Below are 25,362 nucleotides of genomic sequence, written 5' to 3'. Positions count from 1 at the left end.
CAGTGAAGGTAGTAATGTTTACCAACCTCCCAGAAGTGTTGTGAGTGTTTGCAGAGTTCTTTAATGACATAAACCTCTCTATGTACTAAGTATTTATTATTTAAGGCCTAATAAAAGGGTTATTGTCAAGGCTGACTGGCCTCAATTTAACTTTGAAATTGTTTTTATTTTACTGCTCTCCTGGACCTGGAAAGTTGTTCCACTCCTTAAAATGAAGATCACAACTTAAATTCAAATTTATGTGCTAGATGATTAGACAAGTTTTAAGCCTGTTATTTTGTGTGTAGTGTGTGTGGGGCTGTGATCACAGGCAAGTTGTTAAGTTCGGTACCATCTGTATTTTCCTTCCAGAACAAATATAGCCATGATATTTGCCTCTATTTCTTGATGGTATATCAGTGCATGCGGTGTGTAACAGGGTGGCACCCACCTCTCGCGAGCATCCCAGGGCAGGTGTGCATCTGCTCCACTCTCAGTCTGTGGTAACCCCTGTCAGTGGTTTTTCAGGCAGTTCTTTTGAGACTCAGCCCTCCGACCGAGTCACGCACTGTTGGTGTGCAAACAAAACAAATCCCTTCTGCAGCATACAGTCCAACTGGGTCTATTTCAGGGCCCTCCATAATGTCCTGCAGCCCTCCTCAGGCTCAGTCCTTTAATAGTATGACAGTCTTTACCTGGCCTGGGTATTGAGCCATATCCCAAGGCTTCCTCCATGGAGGCAATGGCTTTGCTCTCTCTGGATCCTTCTGGCCCCAGCTCGCCAGCTGAGCCACTAAGCAGTTCAGTTCCCCTTCTGAGAGTGTATCACATTTCAATATTCAGGCCACTTCCCCATGGCTAATGCAGGGGAAGGAACCCAGACCCACCCACTACTCCTGGTCTCAGCCCAGGACCCTCTGAATAGCAGTTATGTGCCACTGTGTCCTCTTTAACTCTTCACTATGCTGCTTCAATTCCCTGGGAAGCTTCTCCACAGCCCCAGCACCTTCACAAATGCTTCATTCTTACTGTAGGGTGGAAGTCTTGTACTCAGTCCAGCAGCCAGCCAAGAGCTCCTCCTTGATCCCCTGGTCCCTGCCAGCAACTGTTCTGTCTGCAGTCCTGTAGTTCCCTCAGCCATCTAAGAATGCCATCCACTCTCCTCCAGCTCCAGGCAGCAAGTGCTTGTCTTGAGCGTTGCAGCTCTTTTTATACGGCCTACCTGGGCCCCGATTGACTGCTCCTTGCAGTCACTCTAGGCAGCCTGTAGGACTTCTTTACTGCTTCTTTCTGGGATGGTGTGTGGTAGTATCCTGAGGCCTCCAGAAAGGGCCTCTGGGCCTGGTACACCCCATCACAGGGTGCAACACCAAACATATCAGTATCAAGGCATTATTCTGTATCCAGACATATCAGTGGGGGAGCACCCGGTCCCAAAAATTTGCAAAGAGCTCCATGTTGTAGATGCCTGTACCTGCAAAAGCACAGGGATGAATCCACATGGAGCTCACTGCAAGATCAGAGTCTATACGTGCTTGATCCTGTCGTCGGTCATTCATTAGGTATCACCTGTCATACTATATTGAAAAATCACCAATTGCACTGCAGGGGATGCATACACTTCATATGACTCGTGCTGAAAATGCATGAGCTACTTTCCAAACAGAAAAGGTGGCCCTGTCCATGCTCTGGAGACAAATTAATGTCAGACAAACATACAGAGGTTAGTCCAAAGGGTATGACACACAAGAAGTGTGGTGATTGGCCATATCTTTATAAGTTAGTTATTTTGTATACACACAAGTTATGTAGCTTCCTGCTGCTTTCCAAGCTTTGTGGTATGATGCTGCCAGTCAGAAAGCAGCACTGAGCCCTAAATGTTTGCAAAGGTAGGTGGAGTCTCCCCTCCGTGAATATATATGAAGGGGCACAACCCCAGGCAAATCTCCCTCTGTCTGCACAGAATGCCTTCTCCCTGGCATGTAGTGGAAGCCCTTCCAATGGGGCTCTGTACAGAAGGGACTCCTCAAGGGTTTGGGACAGGAGAAGGTGCAAATGGCGCTTCAGCATTTCATACAGATCAGTTTGATTTCCACAATCAAAGGATCCAGCAAACTGCAGCAGGGTTCCTAACAAAGTCACATGGAGGCACAGCTGTCCTTCTGGATGGGTCCTATCTCTGTGGATCTCATGGGTCCTTTCCTTCTGGATCCCAGATTGAGAAGCTTCACCTGCTGCCAAGTCAGCGAGCCCTCAAATTCTGCCCCCTTAGAGGATGCTTTCCAGGAAAATCTCTGATGTTATCCTCATGGAATGTTCCTGCCTTTCTGCCCCCTTCCCTTAGGTTTGTCCATGGTAAGAAGTGACCTGATGCTTCTAAATTTACCTCTCCTTGCATCCCCACCTATACTCATTAAATTAAGGGTGGGAGTATGATCCACAGTTCATTTTACTTTGAACAGGAGAAGCATATAATATGTATGTACCAGTCCTCATTTCAGCAGCTCTGTAAAGTTTTCCCAAACACCAATAGCTTCTTGGAGAAGCAGAGGGGGAGAAATAGGAATTCCAACTTGTAATACATAAACTTTGCTTATGTCACTAAAAAATATTTTAAGACTAGAAGAAAGAAACTTAACTGAAGTCACAGATAAATACTTTCTCTGGTAGGAACTGCCTGTGGCAACAAAGCTAGCTATTCCTTCTTAGCTGTGAAATATTACTCAAAATGTTCATCTCTAATGTCTAATGCTCTACAATACCTTTTTATGACTACACAGCATGACACAAAAGCTTATACATTGTTCATGAGACATCAACCACAATAAATAAGAGGTGCTGCTGAACCAGAAGAATTTAACCTAACCAGACTGTACCACAGTCAGTTCCAAAAATATAGCATTGTTAATTAAATAACTCCACGCTTCCCATCATCTGGAATTAAAGCATGCTAGGTGGCACATATGCCAATATTCAGTCACTTTAAACACAGGTATGCCTGTAATTCAGTATTATATTATCATGTTTATGATATCATTGCTTGATTATATAGGATCATAAGAATTGCTGTACTGGATCTGACCTATGGTCCATCTACTCCAGTATCCTGTCTCCATGGCCAGCACCAGATACTTCAGAGAAAGGTTTAAGAACCTTGCAGTTGGCAGATGTGAGATAATCTGCCCTTAAGAAGTTCTCATCCTAATCTCTAATAGTTAGAGATTAGAGATTTAAACCCCAAAGCATAAATTTGTAAATGCCTTCTCAATGTTTTGTTAACATTAACTTTTATAACTCTGACTATTCTTGATATCCATACAAACATTCAATCCCTTTTTGAACCTTGCTAAATTCTTGGCCTCCATGACATCTTGCAGTCAATGAGTTCCACAGTCAAATTTTGTGTTGCATGAAAAGGTATTTTCTTCTGCCAGTTTTGAATTTTCCCTTTCAGTTCCATTGCATGTCCTCTTGTTCTTGTGTGATAAGAGGAGGAGGATAGAAGCGCCTGATTTCGTTTCTCTAGACCATTAATTATGTTATATACTTTTACCATGTCTCCTGTTATTTCTCTTTTTTAAGATAAACAATCCTAATCCTTTCAATCTAATTATTCTCATTCCCCTTCTCTTCTTCTGCGTTATCCTTTTTGAGATGAGGTGACCAGTACTGCATATGGTATTCAAGATGAGGGTACATCATTGGTTTATATGATGGTGGTATAATATTTTCAGTATTCTTGTAATGGGGTCAGCACCCGTTTCTCATGTGTGCCCCCTTTTCTCTGGCCAATAGTGCCTGCAAACACAGTTCTTTTCACGGGGGAGGGGCAGACAACACCCACCTCTCATGGATGGCCCCCTTTCTCTCGGTCACGTGTGAGCCTGCTTTTCTTTTCTGGTGATACATCAGGGTGGCGCCCACCTCTCGCAAGCACACCCCCAGCCACTGGTTCTCTCAGCTGGTCTTCAGCAGCTCAGTCCTCAGCTGAGCCACACATGCTGTCCCCCTTCTGGGGTATACAGTCCCAAGTTCTTATCATAACCCTGGTATGGGGCCGTAGCTCTAAGGCTTCTTCCCTGAGGGACCGCCTTCTTCAACCGCCTAGCTGGGGCCCACCTCAGTACCCTCGAGTCAGCTGGTGTCCTTTTCAGAGCCCTTCCTTGGCTCAGTCTGCAACCAGACCAGCAGCGCCCATCTCTGTACCCTCGCCTGGTCTGGCCAGGTCCTGGACTCAGTCCCCTGGGCTTAGCCTGCTCTCACTGACCTTTTTGTTGTCCTGCTGCTGTTCTATCCAGCCATCCAGGCACTTGGTCTTGGCAGCCTTCCCTGGGCTCAGTTCTGCTGGGTGAGCTCTCTGCAGTGAGCTGTCCATGGCTGGCTGCTTGTCTAGCCCACCAGGCACTGGGTCCTCCCTCATCAAGCTCCACACAGCAACCGAAGGCTCTGCTCTGCTGCTGCTTGCCTTTTATCTGGCCCTTCTGGCCCCTTATTGGTCACTCCAGCAGCCCCTCTGATTGGCCACTCTTCTGCAGCCACGCTAGGCTGCCTGGAGGACTTCTCGCTGCTCTATTCTGGGACAAGGTGATACACAGCCGTGAGCCTCCAGCAGGGGGCCTCAGACCTAGTCAATCTTGCCACAATTCTCCATTCCATTTCTTATGTAGCCTTATTTGCTTTTTGCCCATAGCTGAACATAGAGCCATGGTCTTCATTGAGCTGTACATAGTGATGCCCAGGTCACTTTCCTTAGTTGATACAGATAATTTATAACCCTGTAAAGTGTATTAATAATTCAAATGTTTCTCTCCAATGTGCATTACTTTGCATTCATCAACTTTGAACTTCATCTGCCATCATGTTGCCCCATCACCTAGTTTGTCAGGCCCTCTGAAGTTCCTCATATCTTTTGTGGACTTGACCAGCCTAAGGAAGTGTCATCTGCAAGCTTTGCTATCTCACTGTTCACCTCCTTTTCCAGGTCATTAATAAATATATTAAACAACACTGGACCTAGTATAGAACCTTGAGGCAACCTGCTGTTAACCTTTTGACATGATGAAAATTGACTCTTTATTCCTACTCTTTGTTTCTTGTCTTTTAGCCGGTATCATCCATGACAATACTTTGCTTCTCACCTGATGGTTACTTTACTGCTTTTGCAGCATCTTGTAAGGTGTATTGGCAACTGTCTTTTGAAAGTCTAAATAAATTATATCAACTGGTTCTTGGTCAGATATGTGAGGGTGGGACACTGCTGCTTTGGAATTTCAGAGAGCTTTTTTTTTTTTTTTAATTAGGATTTATATAGTAAAGTCCCATCCTAAGCATCTTTAAGGATGTCTCACATGACAGAGTGGGGAAAGGGACTTGGCGTACATCGCTGTTCCAAGTTTAAAGTGCAGCATGAAAGAAGAGATGAGCGTAGCAGTTGGACAGGGTGAAGGGAGCAATCGGAACAGAAGGTCACTGGCAGTATACAGAGCAGTAAGTGTGAGATGGGCAGTGCTCCACTCTGGAGACGTCTGAGAATTTCCATAACACATTCAGATGGCATTTGATGAATTCTATGAGTGGGATTATTTGCTGCTTAGAATTTTGTAAAAGAGAAGTCTTTTGTGCTCTTAGAAAATGGGATGTTCCACTTGTCACTGATACATTTCTTTTTAGTCTGAAACACAAAGGATCTTGATGACAATGACTGTGGTTAATCAATAAAGACTTTTAAAGTAGAGATACAACTAAGAATGCACCATGGTCTATGTATTAGGATTCCTCCCCTTAAAAGCTCTTTTTTTTTCCTCTTTTTTTTTTTTTTGGATAGCTTTCTAGGCAGGGCAGAGAATGAACTCAATACAACAGCTGACTGATATGGGCATTATACTGTGCACTCTAAATTTTGTGGACTGGGGTTGTATTTAGTGATTCCTGCTAGGAAATGATAACAAAATGACCACATGCCTATAATAAGCCAAAGATACTCGGCATAATTTTGAGATTTATTTTTTTCATTCAGCTTGTAACACAGATATGTGACTATCCCAGAAAACAGAAAAGTTTGAAGTCCTACTGGAAGTTTTCATAGATTCCAAAGCCAGAAGGGAGCATTGTGATCATCTAGTCTGACCTCCTTTATAACACAGGCCAGAGAACTTCTCCAAAATAATTCCTAGACACATCTTTTAGAAAAATGTCCAATCTTGATTGACAAATGGACAGTGATAGAAAATCCACCATGACCCTTTGTAAGTTGGTCCAATGGTTAATTAGTCTCACTGTTAAAATTTACACCTTATTTCCAATCTGAATTTGTCTAGCTGCAGCTTCCAGCCACGGGATTGTGAAACAGTCAACATTATGATCAAGCATTGGTTATGAATGGCAGATGTTTTTGGAGAGACTATTACATTAAAAAACTTCCCCTTTCTATGCTATTCACACTATTTACATAAACTATTTGAATATGCTCTTGACACCTTTACAAATATATTGATAACTTGAGTTTCACATTTGTGTTTGCTTTAGGTTTTTGTTCTTATTAGATTATACTATTTTAATGTATATATCATAGGGAAAAAACAATAGACATTTTAGAAGGGCCAATATCTTGCTGTTCTTGGTCTTCATGTTGAAGCACATTAGATTCTAAGCAGATTTCTCTGTCTATAGCACATGAGCACATTTGTAAAACTAGTACAGTGGTATGCTTTTTTAAAATTGTGTGTAATCCTTCTGCCCGTCAGAGTTGGCAGCAACAAGGGCCGGGTTCAGTATCTAGGGGTTCCATTCCAATGACACAATGCAAACCGGCTCGAGCCCCCACCCAGTGACCTGGGACAAATATATATCCCCCCTCCCCGCTGGGCGCCTCCAAGAGGCAATACTTCCCCTCTCGCAAGCACATAGTCTGAGTGTAGCAAAAAGCTTTTTAATAACAGAGAGAAACAATGTGGCATTATGTTGGGGAAACACCACCAACAGGATTCATAACACAACCCATGAGCAAAAAATCCACCCCAAGCAAATTGGGGCATGCCCTTTCCCTTTGGTTCTTGAGTCCAGCAACCCCAAATCACCCAAAGTCCCAAAAGTCCAATGACCCAAAAGTCTCTGTCCCTGGTCAGGGCGGCCCCAGAGTTCGAAAGTTTATCTGCAGAGCTTTACCTCCCAACCTGGGTGGAGATGGGGGGGGGGGAAGAGAGAGATAAGGGGCACCTTACATGATCTGAAGCTGACCGCCCCACAGCTCCATAGGCCTTCGCTCCGCTCCACCCCACCCCACCAGCTGCCCCACAAACTGCTTCGCTCGGCTCAGCTCTGCAGCCCACAAGCAGCTCCCGCCATCCCATGAACTGCTCCACCAGCCTGTCCACAAGGCACTCCAGCCATCCCGCAAACTGCTCCACAATATATCTTCAGGCTCCCCCACTACTTAACACAACACTCAGTGATTTCAGCTCTTAGTCAGTTCAGCTCTTTGGTGAATTCAGCTTGTAGTAGGGGAGCCTCAGTGCTGGTGCACCATTAGCCCAAAGTGAGCTCAGCAGCCTGTAACTAGACTCCTAATAGAATCAAAATTAGCTCTGATATTCTACAGTGGAGAGAGGAGGAAGTGCAATTAGCATGTAAGGCCCTCACCAAGGGGCCCATACCACCAAGTATTCATACTTGTCCCCAGCCTCTCTCAATTCACAGAGTTTTGGAACCCATGACCCTTGCCTAGCGAGTGCTACTTAGTTGATGGTGAGTCCCTCCATCATAACAAAAGGCCAAGTACAGTTCCAAGCACAGTTCCCATAATCAGGGTAATAACAATTTATTCTTCCTGCCCCAATAACAGAGACACTGGGGATCCCACAGCAGCCAAAGTGACCATTTGGGCAGCTCTGGCCTCATTCTAGGCGGGGTGGGTGTGCCTATGCAAATGAGATCGGCCCCTGAAGTTCTTTTCCACAACTTGCTTTACCTCACCACCAGATGTCAGGGTGCAGCTCATCCTGACACTGCTTACATGTGGAATTATTGAAACATTACCCAGAGCTGAGGTTCTTTCTGAAGTTCTATAAGAACTAAAGTAGTGCTAAGGAGGACAGGTTTTAGTTTTGGTTTTGCAAAAAAAAAAAAAAAATCACTGGCCAGAATTGGTTTGAATCCATGTTCTAGTTTTTCCAATCCACCAAAATTTGGGAGGTTTGGATAAAAGGGTCTAGGTTCGTCCTATCTCTACTAGAGACAAATCTGGGAGGGGATGGGGGCCTTGGTTCTGCAAAACATAATTCAAGTTTTCAGTTTGTAAATACCAAAACAAGGGATAGTTTGCAAACAGGCCCCATTTGGTCCTGTTTTTAGCTGTGAGGGAAGTTTTAGATAAAAGGTTATTTTTTGATGTATCTGTAATCAGAACCAATACTGGTCATGACTAGTGCTCTAAATATTCCTGGAGATTTATAATCTGGACCAGAAACATGTTAGAAGGTGATTTGGGCCATAGTGTTGTTTCTATTATGCTGTGTTGTGCTGCCATCAAGAAGGTCTTTTATTTATAGACGATCACAGACCTCATTAAAGCTGATGGGTGAGTGAACCATCCTTCATTCAGGCTAAGTGGAAAGAGCAATTAAAAACCACTTTATATAATGATAACTAGAAACAATAGTGACAGGTTTCAGAGTAGCAGTCGTGTTAGTCTGTATCCGCAAAAAGAAAAGGAGTACTTGTGGCACCTTAGAGACTAACAATAACTTTTGTTAGTCTCTAAGGTGCCACAAGTGCTCCTTTTCTTTTTGTAGAAACAATAGAAAACCACCACCCAAGGCAACTGGCCACATGGCAAGGTTAAGGTCAGGAGTTAAGCCATATGGTCTCGGGATTCTCTGGGACTGATTGCAAATGCAGGGGCTAAAGGATTGTCTGATGTGTGTCTGTGTATGAGAGAGACTCAAAAAGTTACCGGTAAATGAGAGAAGCAGTGGTGAGCATGGTCCTGGGAGAAAGTCGAGAGATAGAACTTCTTTTGGGCACAGTACTTGCTGGAAAGGCAGATGTGGCTGCTGTTGGTTCATACTGTGAACAGAGAACCTAGATTTTGCATACATTTTTTGCAAATAAACTGGATTGTACCAAAAGAAATACTTGACTATCATTGATTTCTGCTTCTAATGGAAACAACTCAGCAAGGCCCCAAATATTGGATATTTGTCAGGATAAAAGGAGCAACATTACATTATCTGAGGTTTGATAGTCTGTCAAGGGGTCAGGATTTGGGAGAAGAGCTACAGAGTCTGTCAAGCATGCTAATTCACTTAATAAAATAGATGAGCTTCAAAGAGCATGTTATGGACTATACTACTTATCCAGGCCCTGGGAGGTCCTCAGATAATTTGAGTGGGCTTGTCCTGAGAGAGAGAATTGGAGGGTGATAAGGAAAGCATAATTATGCTTCAGTTCCTGCTTTGAGAGCTTTGCAAGCTTACAGAGAGGAAGGGGTGTGTGAAAACAGGCACTCTGATATTACTATGATAAGGACATAACAATGGCCATACTGGGTCAGACCAATGGTGCATCTAGCCCCATATCCTGTCTTCTGACAGTGGACAGTGCCAGATGCTTCAGAGGGAATGAACAGAACATGGCAATTCGTTGAGTGATCCACCACCTGTCATCTAGTCTGAGCATGTGGCAGTCATAGGTTTAGGGACACCCCTGGACCTATCCTCCATGAACTTATCTAATTCTTTTTTGAGCCCAGTTATACTTTTGGCCTTCACAACATCCCCTGCTAATGAGTTCCACAGGTTGACTGTGAAGAAATACTTCCTTTTGTTTGTTTTAAACCTGCTGCCTATTAGTTTCATTGGGTGACCCCTAGTTCTTTGTTATGTGAAGGGGCAAATAATAATTCATTATTCACTTTCTCCACACCATTCATGGTTTTATAGACCTCTGTCATATCCCCCATAGTCATCTCTTTTCCAAGCTGAACATTTTCAGTCTTTTTAATCTCTCCCTATACGGGAGCTGTTCCACACCCCTAATCGTTGTTGTTGCCCTTCTCTGTACTTTTTCTAATTCTAATATCTATTTTGAGATGGGGTGCCCAGAACTGCACACAGTATCCAAGCCGTGGGTATAGGGCTTTATATATTGTCATTATATTATTTTTGTCTTGTTATCTATCCCTTTCCTAACATTCTGTTAGCTTTTTTTGGCTGCTGCTGCATATTGAGCAGATGTTTTCAGAGACACAGTGACTCCAAGATCTCTTTCTAGAGTTGTAGCAGCTAATTTAGACCCCATCATTTTGTATATATAGTTTGGATTATGTTTTCCAATGTGCATTACTTCGCATTTATCAACATGATGATCATGACATAAATGCCTAGGCAGTTTGGTTTAAATTATACTTAGGCAAGACTCAGATACAGGATGTTTCTACCTTAACAGCTTGCAACTTCCAGATGGTGAAAGGAAAAATATCTAACCAGTCATTCCTTTATTTGTGACATGGCAGTATTCTGCTTCTCTTATAACACTGCCAAATGCTTGCCATCTGGAGAGCAAGAAGTTTTGTGCCTAGTCCTTTCTTTAAGACCTTGTCTGTTCTCTAATTAGGATTCATATATGAATTCATGAAATAGCTAGCATCTAAATTATGTTTCATTTTCTGATTTGTCAACAGAATCTTGTGCTCTAGCTTCCATGGATAATGAATTGTTGTTCTGACTTCACACCAGTGATATATGAAGAGGGAAGTGAATACAATAAGTTCCTAAACTTGCTGTGGATTGTGCTAGAATTTCCAAGAGTCATTTTTTCTCTAGTCTTGTGAGTGTTTTATGCTTTGTTGTGTCTGGGTCTTCTGCCACATAAGGTCTCACTCAGGGTTTGTTGTGGCTACTTACAACATGGCTTCTTCAGCCTCCTGAGTTCTCAGACAGTTCTCCAGCAACTGTTGCTTCCAAACAGTTCCTCCCAGGAAACACCATGCTGCCTGAAAGTGTCTTTCATATTGTTACAGCCGGCTCAGTAAATCACTCCCTTGTTGATGAACAAGGGTTCTAAAACAGTTTCTTACTTTTAGAAAAGCAAACATAATAGCGTCAGACTAAAATAAGGATAAAGCTTGCAGTACATCAATAGACCCTAATAATGGCAATGTAACTGATAACTGGGCTCAATGGAAAGAGAGAATGGAACTGATATTTGCAGTCCCAGATGCTGATAAGTGGTTAGTTTCAGATAAGTATTGGACAAAATGTCTAATCTCAGCAGAGTGTGGCACTTAAGCAGCAAATTAGCAGAGGACACAAATGAACCAAATCTACCATTTCCAGTGTTTATGGTTTTCCACAATCCCAAGAAAGATACATCTATTCCAATAAATCTGTTCCGTGAAAGACAGAAAGCGGCAGCACAATCAGCCAATGAATGGATAAAACAACTGTACCTAATAGTGCTACAGTAATACAAATCAATACAACTGTGCTTTTCATAATAGTACTAACACAATAAAATAGTATTGTTATGGGCTCAACCTCCAAAGAGCTGCATGGTGAAAGTAGTGCAGGAGGATGAACCCACAGAAGAAAAAACTGATAACCTCTGGGTCATGGGACACTCCACTCATCACTGGAGCACCTCCTTCTGGCTGTATCTGGGAATTAGCTCTGCCAGTCTGATACCCTTCCTGCAGTTGCTCACGCCATCACTCTCTCAGCCTCTCTGTCTTGGGACTCAACTACTCTTGCTTCATGGCTTGGCCCTCCAGCCAGGTCACTGTAGTCCTCACCTTCTGGGGTATCAAAGGACCTACAGTCCCAGGCATTCTTCCCTCTCGCTGCCTCTTAACGCCCACTCCCCAGGGGCTGGTAGGGGAACCCAAGCCCACTCTCAACCCTGGGTTCCAGCCCAGGGATCCTATAACAAGCAGTCAAGGTCTGCACTGTCCTGAACCTTGCACCTGTCTCCCTCAGGTACTTCCTACCTTGCCTTCTCTCATCCTGAGAGTGACTGCAGCTTCTCTCTCTGCAGCCTCCTTCTACTCTCAGGTCCTGGGCTTATGCCGGCCCCTCTTGTTCCTGTCCAGCTAAGCTTCCTCTTTAATTAACTCTCTTTACTCCCTGGCTCCTCCTCCAGGTGCAGCCACTGTGCCACCTAGCTACCTTAACTCCTTCAGGCCTTGTGTGGGGTGGACACCCCATCACACCATATGTTTGAAATGTCCAAATGTAGGTATTAATACTTAACACTTATAGCACTGTGCATCTTCAAAGACCTGTAGTAACACATGCTTACAACACCCCTGTGAGATAAATAAGTAAGTATCCTTATCTCTGTTTTCAGATGGGGAAACTGAATCCGGGAGTAGAACCAATATACACAAGACCACACTAAGTCAGTACCAGAGTGGGGCATAGAACTTAGGAGTTCCTGGCTACCAAGCCTGCATTTGTTTCCATAGGCTATGCCATAAATACATAAACAGTTCTTGAGCCCTTGTTCCTAAATAACTAACTGGCTCCTCATGTCCCTTCTCGCAAATCATCTGAGTGTGCAACAGTAGTCTAGAATCCTTTGTAACCCTGACCCATTCCAGGTGACTGGGACCAAGAAAAAAAGTATCATATGACTTTTAAAAACCAGCTTTATACTTGTGGATAATCTAAGCACTATACCCAGATGTACAGACACTCTTTTCCCAAACTATGTATTATGTAGTTTTTTTAACATTAGCTTTAATAAATGTTTTACTACTCTGCTGCACACCTTAGTCTGGAAAGCGGCAGGGAGGTGTGAGATTTAAAATGTAAGCTGCTTGAGTAGACTTCATGGAGGTGCAGGAGAGGAGATGTTTACTGCTGAATGAGGGGAGGTGTCAGTGCTGTGGAATAAGAATATAAGAGCTACCACACTGGATCAGAAGATGGTTCATCTTGCCCAGTATCTTTACTCCGACAGTGGCTCATACCAAAGGTTCACAGGGAGTATACAGAACAGGGCAACTATGGAGTGATCCACCCCATCTTCCGCTTGGATCCACCCCATCTTCCGCTTGGGGGTCGGAAATGTAGGGTTGTTCTGAACATGGGGTTGTATCCTTGACCATCTTGGCTAATAGCCATTGATGGACTTATCCAGTTCTTTTATGAACCCAGTTATACTTCTGGTCATCACAGCATCCCATGGCAATGCATTCCCCAAGTTAGTTGTGTGTTGTATGAAAAGTATTTCCTCTTGTTTGTAATAAACCTGCTGCCTGTTAATTTCATCAGCTTTTTGTATTGTGTGAAAGGGTAAATAACACTTTTCTATTAACTTTTTCCACACCATTCATGATTTCATAGACTTCTATCATATCCCCCTTAGTCATCTCTTTTCTAAGATGAACCTCCCTAATCTTTTGAATCTTTCCTTGTATGGAAGCCCTTTAGCATCTTTGTTGCCCTTCCCTGAACTTTTCCCATCTCCACAATATCCTTTTTGAGAGAAGGGAACCATAACTGGTTCAAGGTGTGGGTGTACCAGGGATTTATTAGTGGCATTATGATATTTTCTGTCTTATTTTCTATCCCTTTCCTAATAGTTCCTGGCACACTGTTAGCCTTTTTGACCACTTGCACATTCAGAGGAAGTTTTCAGAGAACTATCCTGGTGATGACTCCAAGATCTCTTTGTTGGTGGTAACAGCTAATTTAGAACCTATCATTGTAAATGTATATTGGAGATTATTTTTTCAAATGTGTATTACTTTGCACTTATCTATGTTGAATTTCGTATGCCATTTTGTTGCCCAGTCACTCCGTTTTGTGAGATCCCTCTGTAATTCCTCGCAATCTGCTTTGGATGTAACTATCTTGAATAATTTGTGTTGTCTGCAAACTTTGCCACTTCATTGTTCGTTTCCCCTTTTCAGATCTTTAACAAAGATGCCTAACAGCACAGGTCCCAATACAGATCCCTGTGGGGGCAGTCCACTGTTCACCTCTCTGAATGGTCAGCCTTAAAACTGACCATTTATTCCTCCTGCCCTTTGTTTCCTGTCTTTCAACTAGTTTCTGATCCATGAGAGGGCCTTCCCTCTTATCTCAATTGCTACGTAGTTTCCTTAAGAGCCTTTGTTGAGGACCTCATCAAAGGCTTTCTCAAAATCCAAGTACACTATACCGAGTGGATCACTCTTATCCACATGCTTGTTGACTCCCTCAACGAATTCTAAGAGGCATGATTTCCCTTTACAAAATCTGTGTTGACTCTTCCCTGACAAATCATGTTTATCTATGTGTCTGATAATTCTGTTCTTTACTGTTGTGTCTATCACTTTGCCCAGTGAAGTCAGGCTCACCTGCCTGTAATTGCCAGGATCTCCTCTGAAGCTCTTTGTTAGAGGCAGATAAAGAGATGAGAGAAACATCAGTTTTTTCCTCTCACAGAAAATGACAACTTCCAAGCATTAAGGACTTTAAAACATATTTTTTACATAAAATGCAATATTGATGTTAAAAAAAAGCTAATTCCATTTTTTATTTATACAAACCAAGATTGTCTGGACTTTTTTTTTTTAATTTCTTTTCACCTGATAGTCCTACAGAGAAACTGGCACATGGAAGCTCTGTCACCATCTGTTGACAGTTTAGGAAAATGCAATAATATATTTTTATTCACATTTCTCACGCGTTAAGTCACCTTCATCACTTTCAGCATCAAGACTGGAAATTTGGGTGGACCTTTTCTTGCAGTTTGGACAGCTGTTTTGGTATGTCCCCAGTTGCTATTTCTGTTGTCTTTACTTTTCTCAGTCATTTCCTTTGGAAACCTGCTACTGAAAATTCTTTCTATTGATAAGGCAGCTTTTCCTGCCAGGTGTATTCCCTGCAGATTTCTGGGCGAGAATACAGAGCTACTTCTCTTTCATTTGTTGTGTCCTTAATGCTACACTTGTATTCATATCTGATTTATGAGAATGGGTTTCGTGATGCAATGCACAGTTCAAACAGCAATAAATGTTTTCCGTATAGTTCCTCTTCACATTTATTTCCCCTTTGTATCTATATACACACCCTTACTTCTCCATCCAGTGATCACAGCACTTGTACAGCCATAAAATAAGATTATACATTTTTTCTGTTGGCATGTAAGCAAGCCTCTTTATAAATAGAACTTGTTAAGCATTTTTGAACAACGAAAGCTACAGTAGCCAAAGTGACACATCCAGCCTTGTTCTTTTTTTTCATTGTTGTTATAACTTTGGCCAGATCCACAACTCAGATTTGAGACCCAGAATTACAACTAGAAGTTTAATGAAGTAGGCTTATTGTAAATGATAGCTTAGTTCAGTTAATGCAATAAGATGAGGAAACTTTTTTAGGCTCACCCATATCATATTGCTCTATGTTTGCCTTGCAGTACATTCAACCAGAGCTGAAAAAAAATGATTCCTTAATAATTTGACTATTGATGGACACAATGTTTTGATAAAATACGTTTGTTTGTGTCTATTATGCAACAAATCCTCATAAAAATTAAGGGTACCCTTCTAAATAAAAATCATATTTTTATCAGAATATTTCTTACCTACCATTTTTATAAGTAACCCCTAAGATTACTAAGGTTAGAAGGGATTCAAGGGGAGAGGTGTCTCTAGTTATTTTCCAGTGTCTTCCTTTGTATGAATTTGATCGTACTTTCTATGCAGTCAGTGTCACTGTTTCCTTGTATAGTCAGTTAGGCCAAGATCCTCCAAGCCGCTCTGCATTGGCAAACTCCTGTACCCATGAAGTCAACAGGCCTCTGAGGTAGAGAAAAGGTCTGCTCATGTTCAGTGGCTTACAGGACCTGGGCCCACCATAACTCATATCCCATTTTGTTTGTGTAGGACAATGACAGGAGAGGCATTTTTAAGACAGGGAAATGTGAAGGTAAAAATCACAAAAATAGGCAGGAGACACAGAGGCAACTTTACTATCTGAAACTTACTTTTAATTCCTTGTTTTATATAAACTAGGTTTCAAGTTGACAGTGTTCTAGGGTGACCAGGCAGCGAATGTGAAAAATCGGGCGGGGGTGGGCGGGTAACAGGAGCCTATATAAGAAAAAGACCCAAAAATCGGGACTGTCCCTATAAAATTGGGATATCTGGTCACCCTACAGTGTTCTTTAGTTAAAAGTTACAAAATAGTGATACAATGTAAAGGAACAATGGCCATTAGTGTCAAATGTTGTTGGAATGTGATTTCGTGTGTTCTTATTAGGTATGCTGGAGGATGAAAAGTCAACTCAGACCTGTGTTACCATGTCCTCGACTGCAAGTGGAATAATTAACACTGAGAAGAAAACTAGCTGTGGTACTCAATGCACAAAACCTGCAGTCCATCCCTCTGGAACTATGACACAGAAACACAATAACTTCAGAACAGCAGAGGTAGGTTTATAATTATTTTCTGTGACTCTCAGGACTAGCTTCAATGGGACTACAATTATTTTTGTGACAATTCTCCATTTTACAGTCAAACCCCATTTAGCATCTTGAAATACAAATAAAATACTTACACTGCAGCCACAGCATATTGCATGAGAAGCTGCAGATCTGGGCAGAGGCAGACTTTGAATCTACGTCTTCTGACTGATGATTAAGTGCTGACAAGGGACAGACCCAAAGGCCCCTACCCAACTGCACAGTAGGATCATCAGACAGGTTCTCTCAAACATTTACCTCTGGGATGGGAGAACAAGCATGGGAAATTTGAGCCCAAAAGGAATTTGTCTGAGAAAACAGAGAGCAACTGGAAAAGGGAGTTTAGAATGGAAGCCACATCTCAACCTTACCTCTAATGTTCATTAATAGCAAACACAATAGTATGTGTGTGTTTATTTTAAACCTCCTTGTACTGTATTATTCATCCTTCATTGCTTCTGCAGCATGGAAATATTTCCCCTGTGACCTACACCCAGTTGTGTCTTTCCATTTAAGTACTGCAGTAGCAGGAGTACAGGGGCACATTCCACGTCAACATGACTTCAAGAGCCATAGGGGGATTGCTGAAAATGAAAAAGTGCAAATGCATGTCATAATCATGAGTCCATGGAGAAATTTAATCAGTCAAATTGAATATGGTGTAACAGAATCAATGTAATTATAAAATCCAATTTGTAAGAGACTTGGCAGCATTTCAGAATTAGATTCTACAAATGATAGCTCTAATCTATTATTCTTATTTTTTTAGCAACAAGAATACAAACATTTTAAGAAGAGCTCTGTGTAAGCTCGAAAGCTTGTCTCTCTCACCAACAGAAGTTGGTCCAGTAAAAGATATTATCCCACTCTTCTTGTCTTTCATTTTATTTGGTGTTACTAGAGATGATGGACCAATTCTTGCAATCCTTAAATCATGTGACCATTGACTGCAATGGGGCTACTCACATGAGTATGGATTACTTAATTGGGCCCTCTATCATTGGCTTGGAATGCATTCTTCCAACTTCTTCTGTCAAACAAAGACGCATGCAATCAATTGTTATATCCATGTGCACAGAGAACTTGGTTGACACTAAGTCAAATCTTGGTTATGTGATTTATGTGAGTATTCTCACTGACTTCACTTTGCCTTCTATCTTTATTGGGAGTCAGTGTTGCCTAGTGCACAGCACACAGGACTGGGGCTCAGGAGACCTGGGTTATATTGCTGGGTCTGCCAATGGCCTGGTGGGTGACCATGGGGAAGTCACTTGTTCGTGCTGTGCCTCAGTTTCCCCATCTGTAAAATGGGAATAAAGCTCTTTGAGATCTATTGATGACAAGTGCTATCTATTTATCTATATAGCTATCTAAACTAGGTATTATTATTTATTACAATATCTATTCCTCCGTTGTCTTGCTGAATCAAACTGTAATGCCAGCAAAGGTGTATGTCAGTAAGGTGAAAAGGATATGGGCCTAAAAGAAATTGATAATAAAAACAATTCATAAAATAATGAAGGAAATACGGTTGGACACTCAAGGGGTTAATGTTGGGTCCAGGATTATTGGTTATATTGTATGAAAGATCTGACGGAGGAGGTGCACTGGGAGTTGAAGTTTGCTGACTGACATTAAATTATTTTGATTAACAAAATCTGTGGAGAACTGTGAGAAACACCAGATCGATATGAACACTTTGGATCATTAGGCAGCACAATGGCAGATGTAATTCAACTTCCATAAATATAATGTACGTTGGCAAATGTAGGGGCCCAATTCTGCCCTTAGTTGCAGGGGTGTAACTCCCACTGGCTTCAGTGGGAGTTACACTTGTGGAAGTGAAGGCAGCATTGGCTCTATAATCTAGATAATCTGCAGGAAAAAGATTTCAGAGCCATTGTGAATGGCTAATGAAATGTTTGCCAGGTACATAGCAACATTTGAAAAGGCAAATAAGTGAATTAAAATAGAGAGATAATATTATAAGACCATTTCAAACACTGGTGTGCACTCATTTATCTTGTCCAGATATGGTTAGCACACTTTAAGAAAAGTAGAGTGAGGACTGGGAAGGTCCAGAGAAGACATGTATAGATATAAACTGTGCAATAATTATTTAGTCTGGAAAGGCAGAAAAAGACTTGAAGGAATTATTAAAATTATCAAGGGGAGATTGAAGATTTCACAAGAAGGAGGCAATCATTGAAAATAAAGGGCAGTAAATTTTAGATAATTACAATAAATATAACTTTAGATAGTGTACAGTCAGCCTGTGGAATCGACTACTGCAGTAGGTCACTGAGGCAATTGCTATCGCTAGATTTCTAAAAGGTAAATCTCTATTTTGCATGGGGACTATATATACTGTACATGTCCCCAATATGCACTGTATTTAAAGCTAAACTTGAGGAAAAACATAGCTTCTCCTGTTAAAATAATCAGATTAATATGTATGAGCAGAGGTTAATGGCGAAGGAGAGTTCACATCTGTATGGGACATATGCCTCACCTTTCCTTGTTTGCTACAGAAAGTGCTCAGACTCTCTTCTTTTAGTGTCCACTCCATATAATTTATTCAAGTCCCTTCAACCAACACCTGTACAGTTCAGTACAACAATTCTAATTCCTGTAGCTCTATTACCATCAGACCCCTGTTCATCAGGGCCCTGGAAGGAAAAGAGATCTCCCTTCCTTGGGATCTTCTTCAGTTTGGGCACAGCTGCCCTGCCCCAATAACACTTCCTTCCTGCCTTTTATCAAGTTAGTCATCTGATGAGCCAATTAGTTCCTTAACTCACCCAGTTTCCCATCTGATTAGCTAATTCCTCCCTATTTCCGAAATCAAGGACTGCTGGGGAAACTAACTGAGACAACAGTGATCAGAGTGCTGTCCCATCTATTAGGCCTCAGCACTCTGTCACAACCTCATTTTAAAATGGACCATCTGAGCTATTATTTACATGATGGCACATACATTCTGGGACAAATCCTCCTGGCTCTACTTGCCCCAGGTTGGCCCACAGGGTAACAAGGATTTGGCCCTCTGTTTCCTGTATTTCACAATAGCCACAGGACAATATATTGCATTATGAATTTTGCTTCAGGGAGTAAATAGCCAGGGCTACGTCACTACATCTTGTTTTAAACAGAACTGCCCAGGGACTTCTTGATGATTACTAAGAATAGAAAAGGAGGACTTGTGGCACCTTAGAGACTAACCAATTTATTTGAGCATGAGCTTTCGTGAGCTACAGCTCAGTTCATCGGATGCATACTGTGGAAATTGCAGAAGACCTTATATACACAGACACCATGAAACAATACCTCCTCCCACCCAACTCTCCTGCTGGTAATAGCTTATCTAAAGTGATCATCAAGTTGGGCCATTTCCAGCACAAATCCAGGTTTTCTCACCCCCCGCTCCCCCACAGACAAACTCACTCTCTTGCTGGTAATAGCCCATCCAAAGTGACCACTCTCTAACTAAGAATAGAGTAATTCAGAAGGAAGCGACACATCTCCTACATCACAGTGATAGAACACCCCAGTTTCTCATGACATTTTTTATATATTTACTTAAGTGGAGATCAAGAAAAGTGTCGGAGAAATTGTGCTGGTTTTGAGTAACAAGTGTATGGGTTTTCTTCTTGTACAAAACTTTTTCAATCTGTGTACAGAGGTGCATGCATAGCAGTGTTAATGGCGGTCAAAAGGATTTATTGGCCTGGTCCAATGCCCACTGGCATCTATGGGAGTCTTTCCCTTGATGACAACAGGCTTTGGATGAGGCTGGATAGATATCTATTGTGATTAACTAAAAAATTTACCCCAAATCACTAAAATGGGTGGAGAACACTTGGTCTTTCTGTGTATTTAGCATATTTATTTTGACAGACCTCTGATAGCTGTTGTAAATGTCTCACAATTTGCTGCCAATGTCAAACTCATGATATTGTTTTAAACTTTTTAACAGGCTAAATGGGACACCAAGAAAGTGCCCACAAAAGAAGTCACCATTAATGTTACAAAAAGCATCAGACAAATTGACAGCGACAGAAGAATCAGAAAGAATTGTGTCAATTAAAGGAGTAAAGCAAAAGCGAAGATGGACCTGACAATACTTTGCTGCACTTTAACTGTGACTGATCACTTAAGATTTGAAGATCTCAAGGTGTTCTGTGTTGAATGCAATGGGCAGCGGCTGCTGAGTGCCTTGAGAAACGTTGTCTTAACTAGCAGTAAATAGCTGCAAACACTGTTGGATGTTCAGACGTGTATTTATCTATTGCAATGGCACTGTACAAAAATATAACAAAATATGTACCATTTTTTTCTCCAAGTCCTATGCTATCTAATTGTAGATTTTCTATGCTGCATTGCTGTTAGGATGAGATTGGACAATTAGAGCTGCAGTTCATCTCACTTTAAAACAGAGAAAGAATAACTAATCTGTGTTATTAGTAAGTAGCCTGAAATGTGTTACTTTCTGTTTTACAAAGTTAAAGATCTGACTTTCATAAAAACTCAAACCCAGATATCTCAGAAGTAAAGAAACACAAATGGCTTCCAATTTTTGACTATATACGTGATCCATGAGTCATATTGTCTTCTGGTTAAATTACCTTGTTTTAAGTTAGTTTCTATAGCAGAAGAGTTTAGGTCTTGAAAGCAATAATACTCATGTTGTTATCAGTCTAATGAATCTGAAGTACCCAGTTTAAGCTCATAGGTAGTGTTCAGTTTACATTCTGTCTTGGCTCTTGCTCAATTCTCCCTTCAGAAACTCCAAACTGAGAACTGTTTTACAAGATTTTGTAAGACACCCTTCACTTTCCAACTTTATATATAAATAATCAGACTTTCCTAAATAATTTCTTAATGCTGACAACTGCAAGAAGATGATCTTTATTTGATAATTAAATTTAATTTAATTTGGCTATATATTCTTGTTCTTCCAGTATATAGAAATGGGCAGAACATACATTTTAATTGCATTATATTGTGTCACTGTTCTGTATATTTATCATAAGTATATTCCCAAGAAATCAATGTAAACGTTTGTACAGACCACTAATTAATACAGGACCCTGTTAACAACAAAGTCATGAGTTTGATATAAACCCACTGTGGTTTTGAATTTGGACTTTCATGGAGATAAGAGCAGTAAAATCATTTGACTTACCCATTATACACCTATGAGCATCCTTAAGGTGTCATTTACAGTAACTATTCAGCTACCATTAACGCTCATGACTTATAATAGGTGGAAGTGGGCAGAAACTGATCTATGTCTGAGCTGCATGAGGTGCTTCTTTTTTATAGACACAACCATAAATAGATTCCTGGAACGGCACCCTAATGTATTCCACATGAGAATTCTTTTAAGAAATCAACATCAGGTTTATGAGTATTTATTACTTTACTTGGAATACAGCAAATATATGCAGCAAAGAATTGTTTAAATAAGTAATTGTTTTTATAATTCTTACACAAAGACAAAGTAAAGTCCAGTCTTTGCCAGAAATATTTTGCATGCAGTAGAGTTTGTATAGTTTTAAAACCATTTATAATACGTAGATTTTCAAAGGCGGGGGCCAAAGATCCCATTCTTAGCAATTCTAATTTTTTTACCTGAGCTGTGCATTTATGTACAGTAACGAAGCAGCATTGAAAGTTGAGTGGAGTAGGTGAAAACAGCTGCTACCCACATTTATCTCACCTACTTAATGGAACCTGCCAACTTGCTGCACCTCTTAGACTCGCTCTATAAAATAAGCAGTGGCTGTTCAATATTCTTCCTTAGCAATGGGTGGCCATTGTCGTCTTTGGCAGTATACAAATCTAACGGAAAGTACAAATTAATGATTCTGTGTTATTTATGTAGAGCATAAAGTATAGATGGTATTGTCCATGGACAGCTGTGCCAAACCAATAACATTCTTGACCCACAGGGCTTACAGTCAGAGACGGTACAGTACAATCCAGCAAAGAAGCAGTGGGTGGCCCATGTAGCCAGGATGCATCAGGGAACAAATAGATTTTAGAGTGTCTTTTGAAGAAGAGAGAGGTTGCTTTACATACGTTTGTTGGGAGGCTGTTCCACCTTTAGGGCGGTATGGAAGAAGGTAAGGAGTGGGGCATGAGCAAAGGAGACAACGTGGGCAGAAGGAGTTCAGGTAGCGAGATAATTTGTAAACTAATAATTTCAATGGAAACATTGCTTTTGTTATTTTGATTTTTTTTTTTTAGTTTTTATAGTTTGTGTTAACCAAACTCAGAAACTGAAGATCTACTGTCCAATAATGTAAACTGAGTTCAGAGGAACTTTTTGTATTAAATAACTGGAGATACTCACAGTACTACAATTTAAATGTGTAACTTACTAATGGTTAAACCCAGTGTAACAGGAAATCAAGACATGGAAAAGAAAGGTTGCAATCTAGGTGTTGTGTGAAGATCCTACCACAAGCATTACCTGACTTTTGTGACCTTGTATACATATTGGGAAAGTGCTATGTGTAAACTGTTCCACACATCTTTTCCTCTAGAGATGGGCCCAAATTAAAACATTTGATCCAAACACCCATGAATTTTATGGCTTTTGAAATCCAGATTCAAATTCTGTGTCTTGTGCCAATCACTAAGTTATGACTGTTTGATAAAGGCCTATGGAAAAAAACCTATTTCTCTAAAGGCTGGATACCCTTTGGCTCATACACTCTTATGGTTATTACTTAGAAAGACAACTACTATAAATGCTCAAATGGGGGTCTCAGAAATCTTCATTCAGTCCATGTGTGACTTTCAAATGGTATAAGGTAGTAGATTACAGCCCCTAACAGTCCATTCACTTTCTGACAATGTGAGTTGAGCTGAACTCTGTCAGATACTTTGTTTTTAACTGCTTTATTTTACACCACCTACATAGTATGATAGGATTTTTGTTGATGGGAGAAGAGAAAGCAGTCTACTAGATACATTGTCCCTGGTAGGGAAGTTTAAAGTATCAGATGGAGGAGTTTTGCCTCTGTTCTGAATGCCCAGGATTGGATCCATCTGCCTATATTCTGTCATGTAAAAGCAGGTTGCATATTTTCTATAGATGAAAGAGAGAAAGTCAAACCATTTTACCAATGGTTCATTCAGCAGATTATTCAGCCTGTCAAGAAACTGTGAAAGAAAATAATTTATATCTAGTCTATTAGTCCAGGAGGAGTTTATTTTTGTTTTTGGCATGTATGTAGAAAGCTTTGATAAATGTAAACCTTCAGCCAGGGTACCAGCACTGGGCTGTGCTATTATTAATGTACTTCTAGGTTCTGGTAAGCTCATGAAAACATTACACATTAGATATAAAATTATTCAGGGTGGGAAGTGCTAGGTTCTGGCCAAAGCTCATTGAAAATTGTACTAGCACAAGAACATAAGAATGATCCTACTAGGCCAGACCAAAGGTCCATCTAGCCCAGTGTCCTGTCTTCCGACAGTGGCCAGAGCCAGGTGCCCCAAGGGGAATAAACAGAACAGTTAATCAAGTGATCCATCCCCTGTCGCTCATTCCCAGCTTCTGGCAAACAGAGGCTAAGGACACCATTCCTGCCCATCTTGGCTAATAGCCATTGGTGGACCTATCCTCCATGAATTTATCTAGTTCTTTTCTGAACCCTGTTATGGTCTTGGCCTTCACAACATCCTCTGGCAAGGAGTTCCAGAGGTTGACTGTGCATTGTGTGAAGAAATACTTCCTTTTATTTGTTTTAAACCTGTTGTCTATTAATTTCATTTGGTGACCCCTAGTTCTTGTGTTATGAGAAGTAGTAAGCAACACTTCCTTATCTACTTTCTTTATACCAGTCATGATTTTATAGACCTCAATCATATCTCCCCTTAGCCATCTCTTTTCTAAGCTGAAAAGTCCCAGTCTTATTAATCTCTCCTCATACAGAAGCCTTTCCATACCCCTAATCACTTTTGTTGCCATTTTCTGAACCTTTTCCAATTCCAATATATCTTTTTTGAGATGTGGCGACCACACGTGCACTCTATTCAAGAGGTGGGCGTACCATGGATTTATATAGAGGCAACATGATATTTTTTGTCCTATTATCTATCCCTTTCTTAATTATTCCCAGCATTCTGTTGGCTTTTTTGACTGCTTCTGCACATTGACTAGATGTTTTCAGAGAACTATCCACAATGACTCCAAGATCTCTTTCCTGAGTAGTAACAGCTTATTTAGACCCAATCTATATGTATAGTTCGGATTATGCTTTCCAATGTGCATTACTTTGCATTTATCAACAATAAATTTCATCTGCCATTTTTGTTTCATTTGACAGAAGCACATGGGGTTAGTCTGTGTCTAAGGAATTGTATCGAGGTTATCCCCTTGAATTTTTCATTGCTGTTCTTTAGAAGAGGTACAAAAGCATATTCAGTCAGACGTGTGACAGCAACAGTGGCCAAACTCAGCATGGTTCTGTCACAAGAGACTTGCAGTCACAGAGCTCATAAAATAAATTTACATACATTACTGCTTAGAAACTGTATCGGGAAGAGAATCCAAATTTGCCCAATCTGTAGTTAAAACAACCTTAATGGTTAAAGTGCAACTAGATGCAATGCAAAATTAGATGTCATTCATGAAGTGCACGGTTCTATAGCCTTTGAAGGAATTTCAGCAGGTGCATATTGAGAAACCCACTTGAGATGAAGTTGATGAAAGGCACCAGAATTCTAGTTTTCGATCTTTGCAAACCTTTAACATTATGGTAAAATTACAGCCAGTCAGGTCAGTTTTGGCCTCTGAGTGAGCAATTCTCTACATTGGGATTAAAAGCTTCTCTTGATTTTGAAGAACTGGTGGTTATAAGTCCTCTCCAGAAGCTATTCATTTATGAATGGGACTGTTTCTCTGGACCGGCGAGTGA

The 25,362-nt window shown here is 41.0% G+C and overlaps 1 protein-coding gene across 1 annotated transcript in view; it reads left to right on the top strand.

Moving 5' to 3' along the window:
* Window positions 1-24,682, top strand: part of BAALC (BAALC binder of MAP3K1 and KLF4) — a 44,433-nt gene extending 19,751 nt beyond the window's left edge. The window contains exons 2-3 of the mRNA XM_074944003.1: window positions 16,227-16,396; window positions 20,406-24,682. Of these exons, the coding sequence (XP_074800104.1) occupies window positions 16,227-16,396; window positions 20,406-20,516 (281 nt within the window). The 3' untranslated portion in view covers window positions 20,517-24,682. The remainder of the gene's footprint in view (window positions 1-16,226; window positions 16,397-20,405) is intronic.
* The last annotated feature ends 680 nt before the right edge of the window (window positions 24,683-25,362 follow it).

This window comes from Natator depressus, chromosome 2 (genome assembly GCF_965152275.1).
Source record: "Natator depressus isolate rNatDep1 chromosome 2, rNatDep2.hap1, whole genome shotgun sequence".
In the NCBI taxonomy this organism is placed as follows: domain Eukaryota; kingdom Metazoa; phylum Chordata; order Testudines; family Cheloniidae; genus Natator; species Natator depressus.
The sequence above is the reverse complement of the archived record's forward strand: the minus strand, read 5'-3'. Positions and strand labels throughout refer to the sequence as shown.